Below are 21556 nucleotides of genomic sequence, written 5' to 3'. Positions count from 1 at the left end.
ATATATAAATAATAATATATATATATATATATATATATATATATATATATATATATATATATATATATATATATATATATATATATATATATATATATATATATATATATATATATATATATATATATATATTAAAAAAAGCACTGTAACCAAGTTATATGTACAAAGTTGCATGCAGGTTTTTGTCACTGATTTTGTATTTTATTAAATGTAATGATTACTATCCAATACATCAAATATTGTACTAGGATAAATGGACGGTGCTACATCTGAGACTTCTGAGTATGTTAAAAATAAGACTTAAAGAAACAACAAGGCCTCTGTGAGCTGCATTATAAAGTTTAATTCATGGTCCTGTTTTCAATGCAAGTGCTCATTTACATGATCTTTTTTTTTTTAATAGCATACATACTTTTAATTGCAGGATATTCACTTGACAAGCCTCCCTTAAAGACAATGCGATGTGTATAATTATCCGTGTAGTTTACACATACTGTATATACAATGATTTAAAAGCATCAGCTATCATGGTGCACTGGTGCACTGCAGTACAGTAACATTCACACTATGATCTTTTAGTCATAAAGAGTGTCTGATGTGAGGTTTATAATGGTTTGGATGTTTTTTTTATGGATATGTCGCATGTTTGGTTGGCAGCACCATATGAGGCTGTCCTGACAGTGACATATAGTCTCCTTTTCTGCGGCAGAGCCTCAGACAGCAAGGCAGCTGCATGTCCTAACCCTGTCATACCCCTCCACGGCTAACAAGACAAGCCAATCCAACCACGCAGGTACACACAGTTAAAGATATCAGCACACAAACCCTTAGAGACACACAAGCAGATTTAGGAGAAAATGCCATGTATGCTCTCAGGGAATGTACATATGGACATAGGCGGCTACTTTCAGCTCAAACTGTGCTGAACGGTACGCCCCAGAGTCTTCTTGTGCATCTCAACTAAAGGGATAGTTCCCATAAAAAGGAAAAATCTGTCATCACTGACTTGTTCCAAACCCATTTGACTTGCTTTCTTCTGTGGAAACCAAAAGGAGAAATTTAGTGTCCAAGCTGCTTTGACCATCAAATGTACAGGATGTGACATGCCAAACAAAACTAGCAACAACTAAGAAATTGCATCTGGACTAAAAACTTGATCAGCTTGGACATCCTACTGAACTTATCTTGTTACGATCAATCTCTGCTCATTCCTATTTAATACATTTATAAAGTGGAGGGCTGCATTTCTACAATTAAGAATACATTATCATAGCCACTGCCGAGGGAGTAATCTCTGTCTTTCTCACTCTTATTTGTTCAGCATTATGCTCATCTTTTCATTTATGAGTATTCAGTCGGAGCTTTGAGATATCACTGCAGTGTTGCTATCACATTGACAAAGGTAAAGGTGGAACATAAAATTATCTTCCTAAAATAAAATAATAATCATAAAATAATCTTTTTTTTTTCCAGAAAAAGCCACATTATACAGCCAAAATAATCTGTTAAATATTAACAGGAAGAATAAGCTGGGGTGAGCATGGTTTGATGCAGAAGAGAGATCGGTATTGACAATGAAAACACTGGAGTCTGTGTTACAATTCAGTGAGATAATAGTGTGTGAATGTAAAAAGTACAAATAATACAAAATGTAAAACAGTAAGATAGTAGATATGAACTTTGATTTTTAAGACTATTTAAATGAGCAAGCAATTGCTGTTACTGCATTCCTGGCATGAGTCAGATGCTTCTCGGAAAGCAAAGATTCCTGTTACAAAATAATAAATTACATTACTATTTGATAAACCCAAGAGCAAGACATAATAAAATAGGTGGCTGGAGATGGTAAATCCACTCGGTCACTTGTACTGTATTTTGATACTGCATTGCTGCAAAGCAACTGTGTCTTAAACATTGAATGGATGTTTTTTGAGTAAGTGGATAAAAAGGGCATATAGTAGTAAAATAAACAGAATGCATTTGAACTATTTGCAAATAATATTTTTCTTTTAAAATACACACATATTTACTCCTAATTGTATACATATCATTTTGAAATTGGCTCTGTTTCTGGCCTGGTTCAATTATGAATTATACATTACTCTACCTTACACTCCTTCAGAATTAAACCTGAAGCATCATGCTACTCTTAACAGTAACAGTTTGAATTGAAGTCTTTTTCCACTTTTATTGACAAATACAACAAAAAATGACGGGGTCAGCTGTATCAGCAAATTATGTGTGTTTAACCTGAACCGCAGCACCCACATTAGCACCTGACCCCTAGGCCACGACTCAGACTTTCAAGACAGAGATTTTCAATGAAATTGGCATTAAATGTGCGCCATTATTCAATAGTTGCAATAAAAAAAGGGTTTGAAATGTAAAAGAATTGCTGTTAGTCTTACCCTATGGGATGAATTATATAAACCAAACTACTTCAGTATAAGTACTTTGTTTCAGGTTTTATCAGTTCATGAAAAGTTAAATACTACCCTACAGACAAGAAATGCAAAGTTTAAGATCTGAAAGCTGTGAGTTAGTGTGTGAAGCATGAGTCACTGTGTGTTAGACAGTAAAGTTACAGACAGGAGCACACGGCATATGTGTCATGAAGTGTAAGTGAAGGGCAGGAATGTATGCTAAATACTCTCTGGTGTGGTTAAATGCAGGATTTGGGACATTCCTCGTCTCTCTCTCTCTCTCTCTCTCTCTCTGTGGACACCTGAGACACTGGGAACTGGGTCACACAGCTCCGTCCTTTAGTGAGGCATGATGGGGCATGTAGACCTCATTTCCTTCCCTTATCCGCTCTCTTCCTCCTCTCCCGTGGGGCAGAAAGTGCTGCCCTGGTCTGATCCCTGGTGTCTGGATTCCCCTGCTAGACCAAACCTCTCCACAGAAGGGGCTGTCTCAACAGAATGGGTGGCTGTCCCATGAACAGCCCCGCACTGTGGGAGATAGACATGGTTTAGTGCTCAGCTGCATCTGTCTGCTTGGTTAGCCATGCATGTTGACTGCAGCCACAGATGATCAAGTGTAGAAGTGTAACTTCATTTCAGCCAGGGGCATCATGCAATTTTATATATATATATATACATATGTATATTAAAAAAAATTCCAGATAATGAACTACATGCACATGAATCCTGAAATATAAACATTCACCAGTCAGAGGATCATGGCAAAAAAAATCAAGATGAACATAGAATGACCACCCACTTCTATAACGTATTGCATAGGATGAAATTGTGTCTCTTAAAACTTTTTAAAAGCTTAAAACTTTAAATAATTTTTATTATTTTTTTAGGAATACTCCTAGCTCCAAAACTTCTGGGTGGTTACTTTTGCACTTTAATTATGAAAGATCCAAATACTACATTCAAGATCAACTCTTTTGAGTCTAGTTTAGCCTGGAGAGATGAATCAGACCTTTGAATTCCGATGAAACTTGAAAGCCATCAGTCAGCTAAACCCCCACATTTACATCTATGTGACATAAACTTTTATCCAAAGCATTTTATGTTGTATTTAAGTTATACATTTTAAGAGTTAATGTCTGGGAATTAAAAGTTTGATCTTGATGTGGTAAACACAATGCAGTACTTTTTGAGCTCCAGGAATGGTAGATTTCACAAAGAGAAAGTTTCCCTTGCTTTTGAGCAGCATTCATATTAAAGAATCATGCACAGAATGTCCTCAACTACAGCTTAAAAAGTAAAACCTTTCACGATTATATGAACACTTTCTCAGGGCAGAAAAACCACTGCGTGTGGGCCAGGATTTCTAAAAGAAACTACTTGTTTTTTTTTTTTTACAATCACACATATATACATGCACACTAAATAGGGGCCAAACATAATCAAGTTGCAGTGGACCATACAAAGTCACAATTTACAGGGATCGATCTGCTCTAATTGGAGAAGAGAGCACAGACCTCCCTGCTGGAAAGATCCGCATTGTGCCTCGCCATGTTACTGCGGGAGGCCTTGTGTATATGTTGGTATGCGAGAGTGTTTCCAGTAGTATATGTGCCACTGACAAAGCCAAAGAAAAGGGTTGTGTCTGTTTATCAAAGTGTTGCCTGTTAGCACGTTAAGTCTTGAACAGAACGCACTCCCCGCGGGAAGGATGAAGTTGACTTACACAGTCTGAACCTCACTCACAGATCAGAGGCTGGGCAGCTTTTCACACTCTCAGACTCACTTTCTTGGCTGTTTCTCAGTCTGTCCTTCACTTTGTCTCTGGGGAAGGTACAAGCATTAACTGAGCGACTCGTGGTCACGGGGTGGCGGTCAGCCTACTGAACTTGTCTTTCTCAGATTAAGGGAGTGTGGGTAAGCTGTGCCATTTTTACTTAAAGGCATAGTTCACCCATAAATTATGTCATAATTTACACATACAAGACATTCCAAACTGGTGAGACCTATTTCTTTTGTGGAACATAAAAACAGTTATGGTTCCATTTGGTTCCATGTGACTTCCATTGTACAGACAAGTATACATTGGAAGTCATTTGGAACCAAAGCTGTTTAGAGACCAACATTCTTCAAAATATCTTCTTTATGATGACAGAATCTTTGGATAGACAGTCCTAAGTTGTGCTAAAGGCATGAAAATAGAGGTTAAAAAATAAATGAATAAATACACCTACATTTTTTTTTTCAAGATAACCTTTTTAATTAAGGCACAGTTAAATTTTGACATAATTTAAATCATGCCATTAACAATGCATCATGGACTGTGTAGCTCTAGATACGTTTTTGACATTTGACAATTAAAATGTACAGTTTACTCACTGACACATCTTACCCCACTCATAAAACCCACTAGCACAGACTTATCACGCACATCTTTTTCCTACATACTGTTACTTTCCCATACAGGTGCCAATCTCATAATGACTACTAATCATCCCCATGGACTAAACACAGTGTGTGCATGTGTCTATACACAGACATTTCTAAAGTCTAAGTGCTGTGATGTTGTGTGATGCTGCTGCAACAACAGGTGTGTGGTATACAAACATATGCTCCCTGTGGGTTTGTTAGAGGCTTGGCATGGCTCCTGCTGCAGATGTTAAGCAGTATTGGCTGAGCTCTGGGCTCACAGCAGACAAACAAACCTGATGAATCAAGCCACCTCTCACAATCTCAGATCACCTTACATGCCTCACATCGATTGATTCAGACTGTCTCACATCATGTTTCTCTTCCTCAAGTTGCCTCGCATTGCTTCATACCACCTTACATTATTTCTCTATAACCCTTACTTTGCTTCAAACTGCTTCTCATCACCTCACATTGCTTCAAAAAGGCTTGTATCAAGCCACACTGCTTCACATTGCTTTAAACTTACTTTTATTAGTTTCACAATGTTTATATGCATGGTAGTAATAGAGTTATAGAAGGTTTTTGTGAAGATGAGCTTCAGTCTGCATCTAATTGTTTTTCACATTGAAAGGATTAAATGAAATATGTTTTCAATTTAGCCTGTCTTTCAGAGCAATTGCACTCTGCAAAGGCCAACTCTGTATATGTATATATATATATATATATATATATATATATATATATATATATATAATATATATGAATAAATTCAGTCTAAAACTGAAATACAATTGCATTATGTAGGTCTAGGTCAATTACATTATAGGTTTTTCTTTTTCTTCTTTAAAAAACAGACAGGTACGATTTCTGTCTGACTAAATACAGGACATTTAGTTACAGGATAAATTATTGCTTTAGTCTGATTTAAAGTGCATGTGAACATATATGTGCCTAACATTTCTTTAGACTGTGCAAAAGTTACGCCACCTGACATTGTTTAAACTGCTCCGTATCAGCTCATATTGCTTCAGATCACCTCGCAAAGTACCGCCTCATGCTGCTTCAAATCGACTCATATCACTTTTCACCACCTCACATTGCCTCACATCACTTTGCACTGCCTGACATTTCCTCCAAATACGGCAAAGCATGGCCAGCCTGCTCCCTTGCATCAGTGTCAACACTGTCCCAGATACCTGTCAGTGGAGACATTGAGACCATGGTGATGTGCTGTCCATATAACAGCTGGTCTCAGTGCCATTCTAGTCAGCAGCAATGAGGAGGAGGCTCCATCAGAGTTACGGTGCCGTAACCCTTCTCCAACTCTTAGAAGTCATCTAGAGATACTCTTCCACCAACGCTACAGACCTCATGAAGCATAAACCATTGCCAAATCTTTAAATAAGCTCTTGTTTTCTTTGCTTCTCTTCTCCTCCTCCTCCTCACATTTCTCACCCTATATTTCTCATATACATGTTCTTTAAAACAAAAGATATTTGCACTTGAGTCTTTGGAAAAGTTAAAACACATCTGAAACATATAGTGCGACTGCCAGATTGTCTGCCACAAGTACATAATGCATGTTAATATAGATGTTCTCTGGGGATTTCAGATTTAGCCAATACCACCACACAAAGCAGAACTGTGGCAATGTGTGTTGTTCTGCGCCTACGTAGTGCACAAATTATTAAACGCTCTTGTGTATTGGTATGTCTTATAATATCACATGTGATCATGGGACATATGGTCACATACACACCAATCCGAAATGAGACTTCTTACACTTTCATGTAGCAAACCTCCCACTCAGGACCTGTTAGGATTTACTAAAAGAATAGGTTGGCAGACGGAAAGATTAAGGGGGGTAAAGAGAAACTTAATATACTTAAACACTGCCGATATCAAATTTATTTACCTGTGCTTACTGTAAATGTAGGCCCCTTTCTGTGTACACAGATGTCATTTAGATTTAGAGGAATATCATCATAACTAATTAGGTAATAGTCTTGGAGAGACACCAATTGCTAATGGGCAATCATAACGAGAGCACATTCCAAGTTTAGACCAGGTGCCAATCTGTATGTAGCTCTGACGACTGTACCAAATTAATGAGAGCAGGCGAGCAAACGCTTTGTGTACAATCGGTCGATATCTCATGGTGTAAAGGTATTGAGTCACAAAACAAACAAACGATTTCTATCCCACTGAGGTTGTTATAATTCTTCATTTATTTTAGCTGGTCTCGCTCTCACACATACAGACTGCTCTCTCATCGGGATGCACCCCCTTGCCTTAGGCCCAGCCCTAATTAAAGCTTCCTTTGGGCCTCACTATGTGGAGCACCAAACCAGATCACATCTCTGGTGGGCTGAGGAAGAAAGTGAGAGGAACACTGAGATAAGGTGGAGGGGCATCACGATTTAGGCATGATCAGACTGCAAATGTTGCCTGGTAGCCTCTTAATAGGACTTGTTTGTGATTGCATGTTTCACTGAAACTGTCATTGTTCTTGTTTCATTCATATTTTGCAGTGTGGGATTCGGTAGTGATCTAAAAACAATAGCAGATGATCTCTAATTACTCTCAGGGCACGTTTCAATGCAGATTAGCAAACATTTTCATTCAGTTTTAGCAAAATTTGCTTTTGTACAATTAACTGAGCGACAGTAAGAAATGATGAAACATAGCGGGTGCAAAAGATAAAGAGACTGAGAGAAAATGCAATGACGGAAAGTAGTAGAAGAAAAAGAGGGAATTTTATCTGTGTCAAAGAAGGGTTTAACAACCTTGGCCTTCATAGTGGAGATAGATTCGTAACTAGGACTTGCTACAAACGTTTTTATAACATAGAGCTAATACTTGAGGCCACTGTAGATTGTTGTCTGAGAGAAACCATGCATTTCTTTCCAGATGATATATAATTTTAGGATTAAATTATATTCTTGTAACTGTAACTTGAGTGTTTACCGATTGTACTCGTGGCTAGAACATAAGAATTAAAGCTACTGTTAGGCTCATCTGGATTGAGGGGCAGATTGGAGTCTGTGCATACAGTATGTGTTCCATTTTCCATAGCGTTCAGAGGAGGATGGCTCCTGGCACAGTGCAAAAGCATTTTAATCCCCTATTTCTATACATACCTTTTCTTCTATGACATACAGTACTCCTGAAATGGGAAGCATGGGTGGATGATTAATGACGTTTGTCATATCATGATCCCCTCTCGCTGTCTGTATGGAGGCCTGACTGATAGGTGGCAGGGTGAGATGAATGAGCCCTATTCTTGAAAGCCAGTGCATGGCTCATTTACTTCTGTTCTAATGATTTAGACGATTAAATCCAAGGGTAGGGCACTATTTGTTCTTACATCTAATTAATGATTTGTTGGGAAATGGTCCAAATGGAAGTGGGTCTCCCTGGTTTTATATAGGGAGTGTTTCTGATTTTGTACAAGAGATTCCTGCAACAACTAAGCACATATACACAAATTCATGAATTTGTGCCAACTTGTTTAATCGCTTGTGCTATCTCATCATTAGCTATAATGAAAATATGGACCAATTAAATGTTTGAACTAAAGCATCCCACATGAAATAAACGTTATAAACATTAATATAGGTTTTGATATAGGTTTTTAATATATGTGACATATATACAATTGGCCGTTTTCCTATATTATATGTACATATGTAAATATATGCACATATATACGTGCATACATATAACTATATAGGTACATATATCCATGTACAGTATATATGTTTGCATATACAACAAACCTTTTTGTTATACATTTTTCCACTATCTTCATAAAAGAAAGAATTGACCTTGTAAATTATTCAGGAAAGTGTAGACATCACAGCTTTCCATCTCCTTTCACTTAATTGACATAGTTAAATTCCATAACATGCCAATTACATGTGATAACAATTTCACGTGTTCGCATAATTCTTGCATTTTTTTAGTTAGTTAGTTCTTAGTTATTGCCTTGATAATAGAAACTTTTAAGATTTACACTTAACCCCCCCCCCCCCCCCAAAAAAAAAGCAAAAAACTATTTTTTTAGTATTTTGTGATAACCAAATTAATTGTTTTCAAATTTGATTTTATAAATCGTGTGTAGATTTTTTTTTTTAAAGTTACGTTGAATATTTTTATTTATTTATTTGTTTGTGTTTGTTGTTTGATTTTACATAAGATTAAATACAATATTATACAATTTTGTATTTGTAGACTTTTGATGTTTTATACTTTTATATTTTCCTTGTAAATTAAGCTCATATGTATTGTCTTTGTTTTATTTTACAGATTCATCAGGGAAGATTTCAGCAATTGTCCTTCATGTCAAGATTGGTGTGAAAAATGTATCAGGCACTAACTGTGCTATACTGGATATGAGCAAATATGGGGACTCTGCAAGAAACCATGACAAGTCAACAGCTTTGACAGCCCAAAAGGAAATCCATTTGTTTTTGCATTTGTGAAAGATATTTTTTTACTCTCAACAGAAAACTCCCATAAGAATCTAACCTTGTTTTCCTTTATTTTAAAACATCCCCTTCCTCTCCACTCCCATCATGATGAGTGTATTGACGGCCTTCAGTCCTTCCTGTACCACCGTCCTTTTCCTTCCCTTTTTTATGCTCTTATGCCCACCATCATTGGTCAGAGGTGACTGCTGGCTCATCGAGGGGGATAAAGGTTATGTGTGGTTGGCCATTTGCAGCCAGAACCAGCCACCATATGAGACAATCCCACAGCACATCAACAACACAGTACATGACTTGCGACTTAATGAGAACAAGATCAAAGCTATTTTTTTCACCTCCTTGAGTCGCTTCACAAATCTGACTGACCTCAACCTCACCAAGAATGAGATCTCATACATCGAAGATGGTGCTTTTGCAAGCCAAGCAAATCTACAGGTTTTGCAGCTTGGATATAACAAGTTAACCAACCTGACTGAAGGTATGTTGCGAGGTCTGGGACGCATGCAATGTCTTTTCTTGCAGCACAATCTCATAGAAGTCATTGCCACCAATGCATTCTGGGAGTGCCCCAGCCTAAGCAACCTCGACCTGTCATCGAACAAGCTAGCCCGACTAGACCCCTCTACTTTCACTGTGTTGGGCAGGCTCATGGGATGTGAGCTTGCGGGAAACCCTTTCCACTGCGGCTGTGAGCTCTATAGTTTCCTCACCTGGTTAGAGGCCTTCAACAATGTCACACACACCTATGATCGACTTCAATGCGAGACCCCACGGGAGTTGTTTGGCTATCCATTGCTGAGTCCTGTGGCTGGGCACGGACGGAGTGCTCGCTACATTCTTTCCTCTGTGTGCCGGGATGGGGTGCGGATTCCAGGAATGACATCTCTTCCACCTGATCCTGATTCTTCAGGCATGGGTCCTGACATGTTTGAACACTTTGGACCATACCACCAGCCCACAACTTCCTCCTCATCTGAGAATGCATTTAGTCCCAGCATCAAACTGCATCATGTGTCTCTTTCTTCTGCGTCCCTTCTTATCCAGATTCCAAAGCCATACAGCAAGATGTACATCCTGGTACAGTACAATCAGAGCTTTGTGTCAGTTGTGAGGAACTTGAAGAATAAAAAGGAAATGATCACCCTTAACAAGCTCAAACCAAACACCAACTACACTTTCTGCGTGGCATCAATACGCAATTCACAGCGCTACAACCACACTTGTTTATACTTTTCTACCAGAGCTCCAAATCCAGATGATTTGATGCCTCCACCCTCCACGACCACCCACTACATCATGACCATTGTTGGTTGCCTCTTTGGAATGCTCATTATTCTCGGGTTTATCTACTACTGCTTGCGAAGACGTCGCAGAAAAGAAGAGAAAGAAAAATCCATTTGTGTGAAGAAGACCATTCTGGAAATGCGATATGGACCAGAGGTGGCAGCGGCAGTTGCAAATGACCCCACAGCTATCCAGAAACTTCATGAGCAAAGCCACCATCAGCATCACCATGGCAAATTACCCATGTCCTCCTCATCCAGCTCTGCCATGCTTGGCCATGGTTCCGCTAACACTAGTTCCTCACGTCTGTCCTCCATTCCTCAAGTAGAAAAGATGGCATCTGCCTTCTCCGAGGCCATGGCCACTAAGGGCAACTATATGGATATTAGGACCTCTGTAGGAGGAGACGAAAGGGGGAGAGATGGAGCTATGTTACATGGTGTTCGGGAGGAAGATCTCAGTGGAGATGATGGAAGTGACCTGTGTGACGATTCAGATGATGATGGCCGTGGATCGGCATCTGAGATTTCAACAATTGCAATGGAGGTTGACAAGGTCAACCAGATAATTAACAACTGCATTGATGCACTTAAGCTGGACTCTGTTGCAACATCTGTTTCCACCACAGCAAGTGGTCCAACCTCACCCCCACCTACCTCTACCTCCTCTCTGACCAGAGGATTGATTCCCATTTCTACTAGTGTCAATGATACTTGCCAAGTCTTTCCTTCCCCAAAAATTCCTCCTCCACCCCCTCGTCCCTTCACAGCTCCTCTGTCAGAGAGACCTGGGATCACAGGGGGTGGCTTTGTGTCACCACCATACCGTCCACCTCCCCCAGCTTCTGCAGTTAGGCCCATACAAAGACAGATGAGTGCCGATGCAGCTGTCATTGTCTCTTCTTCCAAGAGGCACTGCCGCCCTTCCAGTGGGAAAGGTCGGGTTTACAGCCTAGATGTTCCAGAACCCCACAGCCCAGATCCTTGCCAGTATCCAGACAAGGGCAGCCCATTGGGGTGTGGTGAGCCCCTGGAGAGGCTCCCTTTAGTAGGTAGTGGTGGTGGTGGTTGTAGCATTGATGGTGGTACTTTAGATGGGATGGGCATTCAGCAGCACCTGGAGGTGCACCCAGACTACCACTGTGCAGAACATCGTCACTCAGTCCCTGCCCTTTACTATGAGGGCTCTCATGACTCCCCAGCCCAAAGGGTCTCTTTTCTCAAGCCTCTGTCACGCACCAAGAGAGACGCTGCTTCCTACTCTCAACTCTCTCCCCGCCACCACAATTACTCTGGCTACTCCTCGAGTCCAGAGTACTCTTCTGAAAGCACCTTGCGCATCTGGGAGCGCTTCCGTCCCCACAGAAAGGGTCCACATGAGGAGTCCTGTTATGTAACAGCTGGAAATGCCTTGCGCAAAAAGGTCCAGTTTGCCAAGGGGGAGGACTTGCATGACATCCTTGACTACTGGAAGGGTGTGTCAGCACAGCAAAAGCTGTAATCTATGCGACTGCGTGGAAACACAGCGCAAGTCTCCTTCACTGCCTGATAAACCAGGAGAGAGCGACTGTAGTAAAGAAATCGGGTAAAGGCTGCAATGTGCAAAGCGTAGCCAAGTTTGTCAGGGTTTGAGGACAAGTTACTTTAATCTGTTTTTGTACAGTGGGCCAAAAAGAGAGTAAAAGAGCCTAAGGATACAATATACACATAAGATAACATTCAGAGATATTATCTGAGAGGGTGACAATTGTCGTACTCAGTAAAAAAGGGCAGATGGGCTTATCATTTGTCAATAATTGAAATAATTGTATTTTACTCAGCATTCATCAGTGTGTTCATCATTCATATGGTGAGACCTTTGTAACCTGAGTCCTCATTCAGCTTGAGACAGAATCTCTGTTTATCCTCCCACTTAAAAAAAAAAAAAAAAAAAAAAGGCCATCTCATTCATTTGTTAGGTGGGAATGTGTATGAGTGTGTGTTTTAGTAGAACAAAATAATGCACTCATTTTCTACAAACCTGTCAAAAGCAGTTTACCCCTTCCATATTTTAGAGACTATACACAGGGCAACCAAATTTACATTTCAATAGCACTACTCATGTGAGAAAATAAAGGAATGGAGTGAAGGAAAAGATAAAAAAAATGAAACAGAAAATACTCCCTGTATGGCAGCTGCTTGCTGTGCTGAGCAGGATGACATAAATAGTGCAATGAGTGCTAGAGAAAATACTGTATATTTACTAGCGTCTGTGGAAAATGTGAAAATCTGTGTTTGAGATTAAACAGACATAGCTCTGTACCTCTCTCATCACTGATGCATTATTATTAGCATTTCTTTATCAGAGGTTACCTTGTCACCTGTATCACAGCATGAGCACAAAGTGGCTGTTGGCAGTAGAGGTTTATGTATTCTGTTCCTCTGCCCTAAGGTCAATTTGTTTAGTCCATTAATTGGCTTTTGGAAGCCTGTTGCTGCCAGCTGAGCAATCAACAGGCAAACTAACCTAGACCCTGTTGTGACACTTTTAAACTGATGCTTTATATGACATGTTTCTCCAGGCTTTTTTTTTTTTTTTCATTAATTTATTTATTGGGGTAATTATTATCCATGATGCTGATACTGAAATTATGACAACATAACAAGTAGCAATAATTGATTTAATAAATTATAGAAAAAATACAAATAATTTATTTTAATGAACAAATATTTTATGCTCTTGTTATCGCTTACTAACTTTTGGTTTCAATGTTGATTACAGCTCTTCCCACTTTATCTCTGTCAGCAATTATTTTAATAATGTCCAGTTAGATTAGACTAACTAATTAGCAATTAGCCAGGCTATATCCTTTAGTGTGCAAGGGTAAGCATCCAAGACCTCCAATTTGATTAAAAGAGATCACTCTTGCTTCTTTTCTCAGCAACCAAGTTCAGCCTACAGTTTCATGGACCAATAAACCAAAACATTTGATTGGTGGCTCTGTGGGAAAATGTACATCCGTTTACAACATATTCTCAAGTATGAAATATGAGATATCCAGCAGGCACATGAAATGAATTGGGTTTACTCAGTGTATTATAATTATACCCCCACCCCACTCTAAATGTTCAATTCAGTTTAAGTTTATTTGTATAGCACTTTTTATGATACAAATTGTAGCAAAGCAACTTTACAGAAAATTAAGTTTTTACAATATTTAGGACTAAATACATTGCTTAAAGGGATAGTTTCACCTAAACATAAAAATTCTCTATTCAGCTTTGTGTTGTTTCAAAACTGTATGACTATCTTTCTTCTGCAAAACACAAGAGGTGACATTTTGAACTGTTTCCCATATTCTTTTCCGTACATATACTGTACAATGAATGCGGACTGAGCTCACAAATTTCAAAAAGGACGCAAAAGAAAGCGTGTTTCTCAAAGCTATTGTGTGTCCTCAGAAGGCTTTGTATGTAGCATTCAAGTAATATAAACCACTTTCATTATAATTTTATGCTTTTGCATTCTTTTTAGAGCTTAAAGGCCGCAGTCATGATTGATTATAATTGCATGGGAAAGAGCATAGTAAACTTGACACTTTGTGTTATATGTGTTTGTTACAACATGAAGGTGCTTACTTTTTTTATTTATTTCAAATTAACAAGTAACAGGCACTTAACTTGACATCACTTCTGGTGAAACATGTCTGAGATGTCCAGTTTGAAAATTAGATTTATTAAATTGAAACAAAATGCAGACAGCTCATATGGGGGTTAGCATTAGCCAGCAAACCTCTTTATTTTGCCCCCATTTTCAGCATCAGGTGTTTCTGTGCCTTCAGTAAAAGGTTCCATTATTTGATGTAGTACCACATAAAGAGCCATTTCTGTAAATCATAATATATCCCTTTATTTAATAAGGGGCTCATTGTAAATAAATGTTCATATACCATCTTTCTTCATCTTTCTTACCATTTCTCTCGATTAAGTTTTTTTCATTGTAAATATGTAACAGATACCTGCCAACATTGGACATACACTCAGGCAGAATGTCTCTTTGGTTGTCTGTTTTTGGTGGCTTTAAAAAAAAATGTGTTCAAGGATTTTACAGGATGCTTAATGGTTTACAGAAGAAGGGACAGCAGCAGCTATAATGTGGATTATTAGGGCACTACTTGTGTGCTTAAGACATTGCAGAGAGAAAAGTTGGACCTTAACCGAACAAACTGTTCTCTGGCAACTGAAATGGACCAATGAAGGACTGCTACCGGAGGCTTACTGTGACATTTTCCTCACTTTATGAACCTGATTTTAAAACCACTTGGACTGGTATTAAGGAACTAACAATGAACACTCAATCTTAAATGACTGTTCATTTTTATAACAGTAAAAATTGATGCCCAGCTTTATGTTTTTAGATATGTTTTTTTATTGTGCCTCCCCTCATTGACAAAGAAAAAAAAAGAAAGCAACAAAAAAGAAAGAAAAAAAAACTTTGAAGGGAAGTAATAATACAATTGGCATGGCATCTATAAGATTTTTCTGTTATGTATTATTTGTTTTAGAAAATGTGTGCTTACTGTTTTTTCTTATCATGCTTTGCTGGGGAGTAAGATTGTGGTGTTCCCTTTTCAATTTGCTCAAGCTTGAACATTCCCTCAGCTCCCTTGAACATTTCCCCCATTCGTTCAGGACAAACTGACAATTCAATTATTTCAAGTTAAGGTCTCCCTCCACCAAATCACATTTTTATATCAGACCTCCATTCATATGCTATTTCATGATTTAATTCATTCTTTCTTTATTTTTTCACTTGGCCTTTAACTTTTGACTTGACGAGTCATGCATAATTACCCAGTTCAGCCAAACAACGTTTGTTTACCACCCTACCACAGAACTAACAGGCAAAGATAGTCATTTCATGGCAGTGCCACTTTCTTTATGCTGAAATGATCGTAGTGGATAGTTGGGGGTCAGAGTTTCACTACCGCTGTTTTTGGAGGAGTTTAATAATGCATGTGTATGTCTCTTCTTCTCAGTCCGGTGCTAAAGTATTATTATATTCCTGCTCCATGTTTGCTTTGCTGTAAAAATTTAGATTTTGTTAACAATTCAACGTTCAGAAGTTCCTGAATAACCTGTTTTGACCAGGAAAGCCACGTTGACTATTGTTGATACCAGCTCTGGTTGAACGAAATAGTGATCTGTAGTGGACTGTAGGCTGTTTTTTTTTTTTTTCGGTATTCTGTTACCTATAACCAGTCAGTATCACATGGCATAGGATATTTAAAAGTGTGGCTTAATTTATGTTCGGTCAAAGTGTCATATTTTTATATTAATATGTTCTTTCTGTAGGCCCTCTGACAAGAGTTGTGTTAAGGAAGTTGGTTGTACTAAGAGTAGAAAATACTTTGACATTAATCATTGTCATATTTTAGTATTATTACATTGAGCGTAAAGTGGATTACTCTTCCACAGCAGTTTTTACTTTTCTAAGCTCTTTAGCTTCCTCTTAGTGTTAGACACTACAGAAGGAGATTGGCTTGAAGAGAGCTAAAGAGATATGATTTAATGCTTTGAAACAAGATTTTCACTCCAACCTCCTTTCTTTTTAGTGATGATTTATTAACAAATTTCGGGAGGAGGATGCAGAGGTAATCAGGTTCGGGAACAATTACCAATCTCAGAGCCCTCTCCTCGGACTCGTGAAACAGCCTTTGAATTGCAAGAGTGACAGAGGTGAAACTTTTGGAGGTTATTAACTAATTCTGACATAAATCCCCATTATTTATTAATTATTTTGAAACTAAGGTCCAAACTCTTCACTTATGTGTATTGTTCTCAATTTGTATTGAACACATTTAAATTCAATTACTTGTTTTTACAAGAATAGCATTCATATTTAACTGACTTAATAATTTCTCAGGACCAAATATTGTTTGTCAAGCTTATTATTGCCTCTTAAATCCAAAAAGGACTACATGCAGTCAACATGTTCTGAGGTGTCTTTGAAGGTCCTACTCGTTGGCTTTGCCCATCTTTGTTCATGCTCAAAAGAAGCTTAGAGAAAATCACTCCGAGGGTCTCTGGAGTCAGGATAATTGTGCCTCTTTTATGAAGCTTTTAAGTCTATTCTCCCTCTTTGTGCAGAAGAGCTCCACACTGGCATGTTTTCCCTCTGATATTTTCCAATTGCTTGTTCTTTTCTCTCAAATGTTCTCTGAATTCTGTTTTGACGGTGAGGTAGAAAACAGCAGGATTGTGAGAGACAGGCTTCAAGTTGGATAACCGCAATTGTTTCGAACTAGAGGAGACAATAAAAGGGCCAGTTTCTGTGCTTCTCAAACACACAGCCCAGGGGCTTTGAGAAATAAGAAAAAATTAAGAAATAAATCTTTATATTAAACTGTGATTGAAAGAGACGAAAGCGTGTGTTGAGTGATGAAGCAAGTGCAGGAGAGAGGGGGTTAAATCTGAACGAGCTCATCAAAGTGAGTCAGAGAATGTATGATGATGGAAAAGACTCAGGATCAGGAGGAGACAGTAAATCAGGAGTGAAGATGATGCAGCAAGTGTGTAGGAGTACTTTGAGAGTAGAGAGAATCAGAGAATGCAAGCTGCATCAACCTGATAATGAATGAATAAACAACATTCCCAAACTGTAATGTTATGAAGTGGGGAAAGCCTACCTTAGATGATTAGATGGTCTGAATTGCCTTTAACAGATTTAAATCCAAATGTGACCCTGGGCCACCAAACCAGTTTTAAATGGCTGGGATATATTTTTAGGAATATCAAAAAAAAAAAAACATTGTATGGATCAAATTTTTATTTTAATGCCAAAAATCATTAGGATATTTAGTAAAGATCATGTTCCATTAAGATATTTTGTACTTTTCCTACCGTAAATATATCAAAACCTAATTTTTGATTAGTAATATGCATTGGTAAGGTCTTCATATGAACAACTTCAAAGGCGATTTTCTCAGTTTTCCTCGACCAAATATTGTCTGATCCTAACAAACTATACATCAAAGGAAAACTTATTTATTCAGCTTTCAGATTGTGTATATATCACAATTTCAAGAAATTGAGCCTTATGACTGGTCTTGTGGTCCAGGGTAACAAATGTTTATTGGTTCATTCCAAAGGGATAGTTCACCTAACAAAAAAGAAAAAAAAGAAACCAGCGGTGGTCACTAAGGAAAAAGCTGTATGAAGATTATTTTTTATAAATACAACTTATTTGTTGTTGTTCCACAGAAAAAAATAACGTTGTCCCCATTTTGGAAAGCAAATAATGACAGAACTGTCATTTTCGGGTTAACTATCCTTTCAGCTTCACACTCTCCTCTCAGAAATCGTGGGAAATGTTTAAAAATACATGTGGGAATGTTAAAGGAGCTAACTTGGATTTTCCCAGCGATTCACAATAGGAGATCACACCAGTTAATCCTGGGTACTCTTTCATCCCTCTCCATCACTCACTTCTCAATTAACTTCAGACTCCACCAGCTTGATGTCCTTTCTTTCACTCATTCCCTCTGTAGTCTCACTCTCTGTCTACAGGCCAACATATCAAGATATCTCTAGAGCATTGCTGTGGAGAAGAACAGAGGACACTTAATGAATCCATATATTTAAAGGTGCACTTAAACTTAGTTTGTTTTGCTGGCTGTAGTCTAGCAGTAGTGTTAGTGTAACAGTACATCCTTATGTTAGTTTAAAGTCTAAAATGTTTCAGCATGGAAGGGATTTAGGCACTAATGAACAGAATGCACATCTTAGAGTGTTTTTTATGTATAAATTGCTGAGGATTCACTGTATGTGTCTTGCAGTCGGACTTTGGCTCTTTATAAAGTGGGTGGTTTGGAGGGGTGGTATTTGGGTCTTCTCTGTCATTCATTTGATTATTTTTACAGTCAATCTGAATACTCAAATAATGCCTCAAAAACTGTTTTGCCAAACCTGAGGGTAAAATGTTCAAAATGGTGACAATGGCCTTTTGTGTTTAATTTTGTTTTGTTTTAATCCTCCAGTATAATAATCTCCTCACATGATGTTGGCATGAGTTTGGCGGGTCTGTCTCTGTTTTCTTGAGCATCTTTGAGCCTTCACCTGTCCCAAAATATGGCTCAGGAATATTTATGACAATTATTAGCTTGCATCTCCTTTTATTCTCTTTTGCTTTAGTAGCCCTCCTTTCACAAATATGATTTCATATTCCAAAAAAACAGGAGGTGAATAGTAGACAAATAGCTATATTTGTGAATTTCAAACTTTGTAAAAAGATGTTATTTTATTTATTTTTTTCATCACTGAAGTTGTAGTTGTAATTGTTATTACTATTTTTCAGGGTGGGAGATCGGGGTGGGTGATCTTAGGGTAACATGTTGTATAGCTTTGGACTGGGTTAATGAAGTGATCCACGTTATCCAGATCTGATTCAATCTGAGACCAGAGAAAGTGGCAGAAAAAGAAACAAAGTGTTATGTTTGCATGATTTCCTGTATTTTTCAAAGAGATGAATTATATTGTTGTGTACACTGAGTGGATATATGTTGCAAATGAAGCAAAAATTAGGCATTGAAATGTTGTCAGAACTTGCCATCATTTTGAGGCACTGAGGTTTATTCATATCTCAGTGATGCTGAACTGTCCCTGAAATACAGTTTTAAACCAAGAAAAAAAGGTGCCTGAAACAATGCCATGGGAAAGCTTTGTATTCTGCCATAAAAAAAAAAAAGAAAAAAAGAATGTATTGGTCTGTCTTGTTTAGTGCCAAAATAAGATCTTTATCTCTTATGGTTATTTCGATCTGCAATGAAAAAGAAAAGCGAGATCCTAGCTGGGTCAATTCATCCTCTGCAGAACTCAGTTCCACCTAACAGACTCCAGATCAATAAATGAGAGTATATGGCACATCCACTACATTAACCTTGCAGGTGTCCCACTGTAGCCCCTCGCCTCTGCTGGAGAAAAACATTCTCCCGTGCACGGCTGCTCATTGGATCAATGATGAAGTAAACATCAGCGAATAAATGTTTCAGCATTTTAGAGAAGTCAGTGGGTGGAATAGTCTATGGGCAGTGAAAGAGAGGTACTTAGATAGGGGCTGGTCTGTTCGGGACGCTGGAGTCTCTGAAGGCTGTAAGAGATGCCATTTTCTATTTGGCCTGACTGAAGAAAGAGGCCTGCATTGATTATTTAAGGCAGTGAAGCCACAACGGCATGTCTTGAGCCAAACCACAACACCAAGCTAATTATGTCTGAACTCCTGCCAATGGCTCTTCAGTTCACTGTCCTGTTAGAACATTATGCATGCACAAATAATATAGCATTTTATTGGTCGAGGCTAGAAAGATTCTGAAAAAGGCCTAAATGTGAGAGAAAAAAATAGTTATTCGATTGATTTTTTTTTTTGAAGTGGAAACCAAAGCTTTTCCACGGCAACACACAAAACATCTCCAACTGTGAGTGAGCTTTCTAACAGTTTGATACCAGACATCATAAGTAGTTGAGCCTTCAGCTACAGGATTAAACAGAATTGTAAATGAATTTCAGCAATTTTAAAGAGCCTCATCCACAATGAGAGATCAGCTGTATATTTCTTTGCATCTCTTTCTATCTAAGGAATGGACCTTAAAAAAGGACACAATTTCTTTGATGTGAGAAAAAAAAGCCTCTGAAATGGTTTACTTACATTTATTTTGCTGGTAATTATATCCTACATCTTCACCACAAATTCTGTACAAAAGATCTATTTCTATATTTGCAATAAATTTGTAATTAAAAAAAGCTGCGGATGCAGTACCTGTTTTATTCACACAAAATATCATTGAAAATGCATGGATATTCTGCAACTCTTGTCTCTTGTGATTTTTGTTTGTCCAAAGTTTTTTAGTGTTTTTATTGAGGGCTGCTAAGTGACTCTTTTGTTTAGTTTTAAATCTTTGTTTGAATCACAGATAAACAAGTGTGAGAAATGTAATACATACTAAACATCTTGCAGAGCCAAACTTTCTATTTTGGCGTAAAGGTTGGTTTACTTTGCAGCTTATTCTGGCCAAAGCTGCCCACATGAACAGAACAGACTTTCTGACCAACATGCACAATATTTAGCTATAGTTCATTTTATGATGTTCTAAGGGCAGCTTATTCAGTATGTCAGCAATAATTTACTATAGATAACTCGTTTAAATAATGGTGAAGCATCCTTCAGTGCAGAGAGCACTAAAAAAATATGGGAAAATATGTGAACTCACCATTTGGCTATACGCCAGATTGTAACACTCCTCTCCATAATTTTATTATTAATTGCTGGATAACAGGAACATGTTGTTCACATTTTAGCTTGTAAATGCAACTTTACATTCCAAAGGACCAAAGAAATCAAAGAAAGAAAAATAGCTCTAGCCATTTTCTATCAGATGATTTGTGAATGTATTTGATCAAACTGCTAAGAAATTCCAAATAAGCAGAAATGGTTCCAATGTGAGTCAATGATGTCCAGTGAAAGTTGAGATGCTGCATGTTACTCCATACGTTTTCCAAGTTTTATAGAAGAAAACACATGAGGATATTTAAGACTCCTTGTTAAAGTGATTTTTTAGACATAAACAGAACTTCTGAACTAGAGAAACAGAGTGGAAAATGAATAAAATGCACCTCATTTAATAACAAGGAAGAACCAGCCAGCAGAACAGAGCTCCAGTAAGAGTCTATGCGTCCTTCTCTGTTCTCTGCTGAGATACAGCACTCTTATTCCTTCAAACGTACATTAAGTCATCAACATACAAAGCCCACTAAATTATGAAGCAATTAATAATGTTGTGTGGGAGTGCATGATTGATGAGGGGGTGAAACAGCAGGGTGGATATGGATGCCCTGGCCAGGATAAATCATTCATGCCTGTAGGAGAGAGACTTTCAGTCATGCTGCTAATGAAGACTTAAGACGTGCAACAATCTCT

General features: G+C 38.0%; 1 protein-coding gene across 1 annotated transcript in view; it reads left to right on the top strand.

Annotated features, from left to right (window-relative positions):
• Window positions 1–20447, top strand: part of LOC127950536 (protein phosphatase 1 regulatory subunit 29-like) — an 87191-nt gene extending 66744 nt beyond the window's left edge. Inside the window, exon 3 of the mRNA XM_052547662.1 lies at window positions 9141–20447. Within this exon, the coding sequence (XP_052403622.1) occupies window positions 9410–12106 (2697 nt within the window). The 5' untranslated portion in view covers window positions 9141–9409 and the 3' untranslated portion in view covers window positions 12107–20447. The remainder of the gene's footprint in view (window positions 1–9140) is intronic.
• The last annotated feature ends 1109 nt before the right edge of the window (window positions 20448–21556 follow it).

This window comes from Carassius gibelio, chromosome A3, assembly GCF_023724105.1.
Source record: "Carassius gibelio isolate Cgi1373 ecotype wild population from Czech Republic chromosome A3, carGib1.2-hapl.c, whole genome shotgun sequence".
Lineage (NCBI taxonomy): Eukaryota > Metazoa > Chordata > Actinopteri > Cypriniformes > Cyprinidae > Carassius > Carassius gibelio.
Note: the sequence above shows the minus strand (reverse complement) of the source record. Positions and strands in the feature narration are given on the sequence as shown.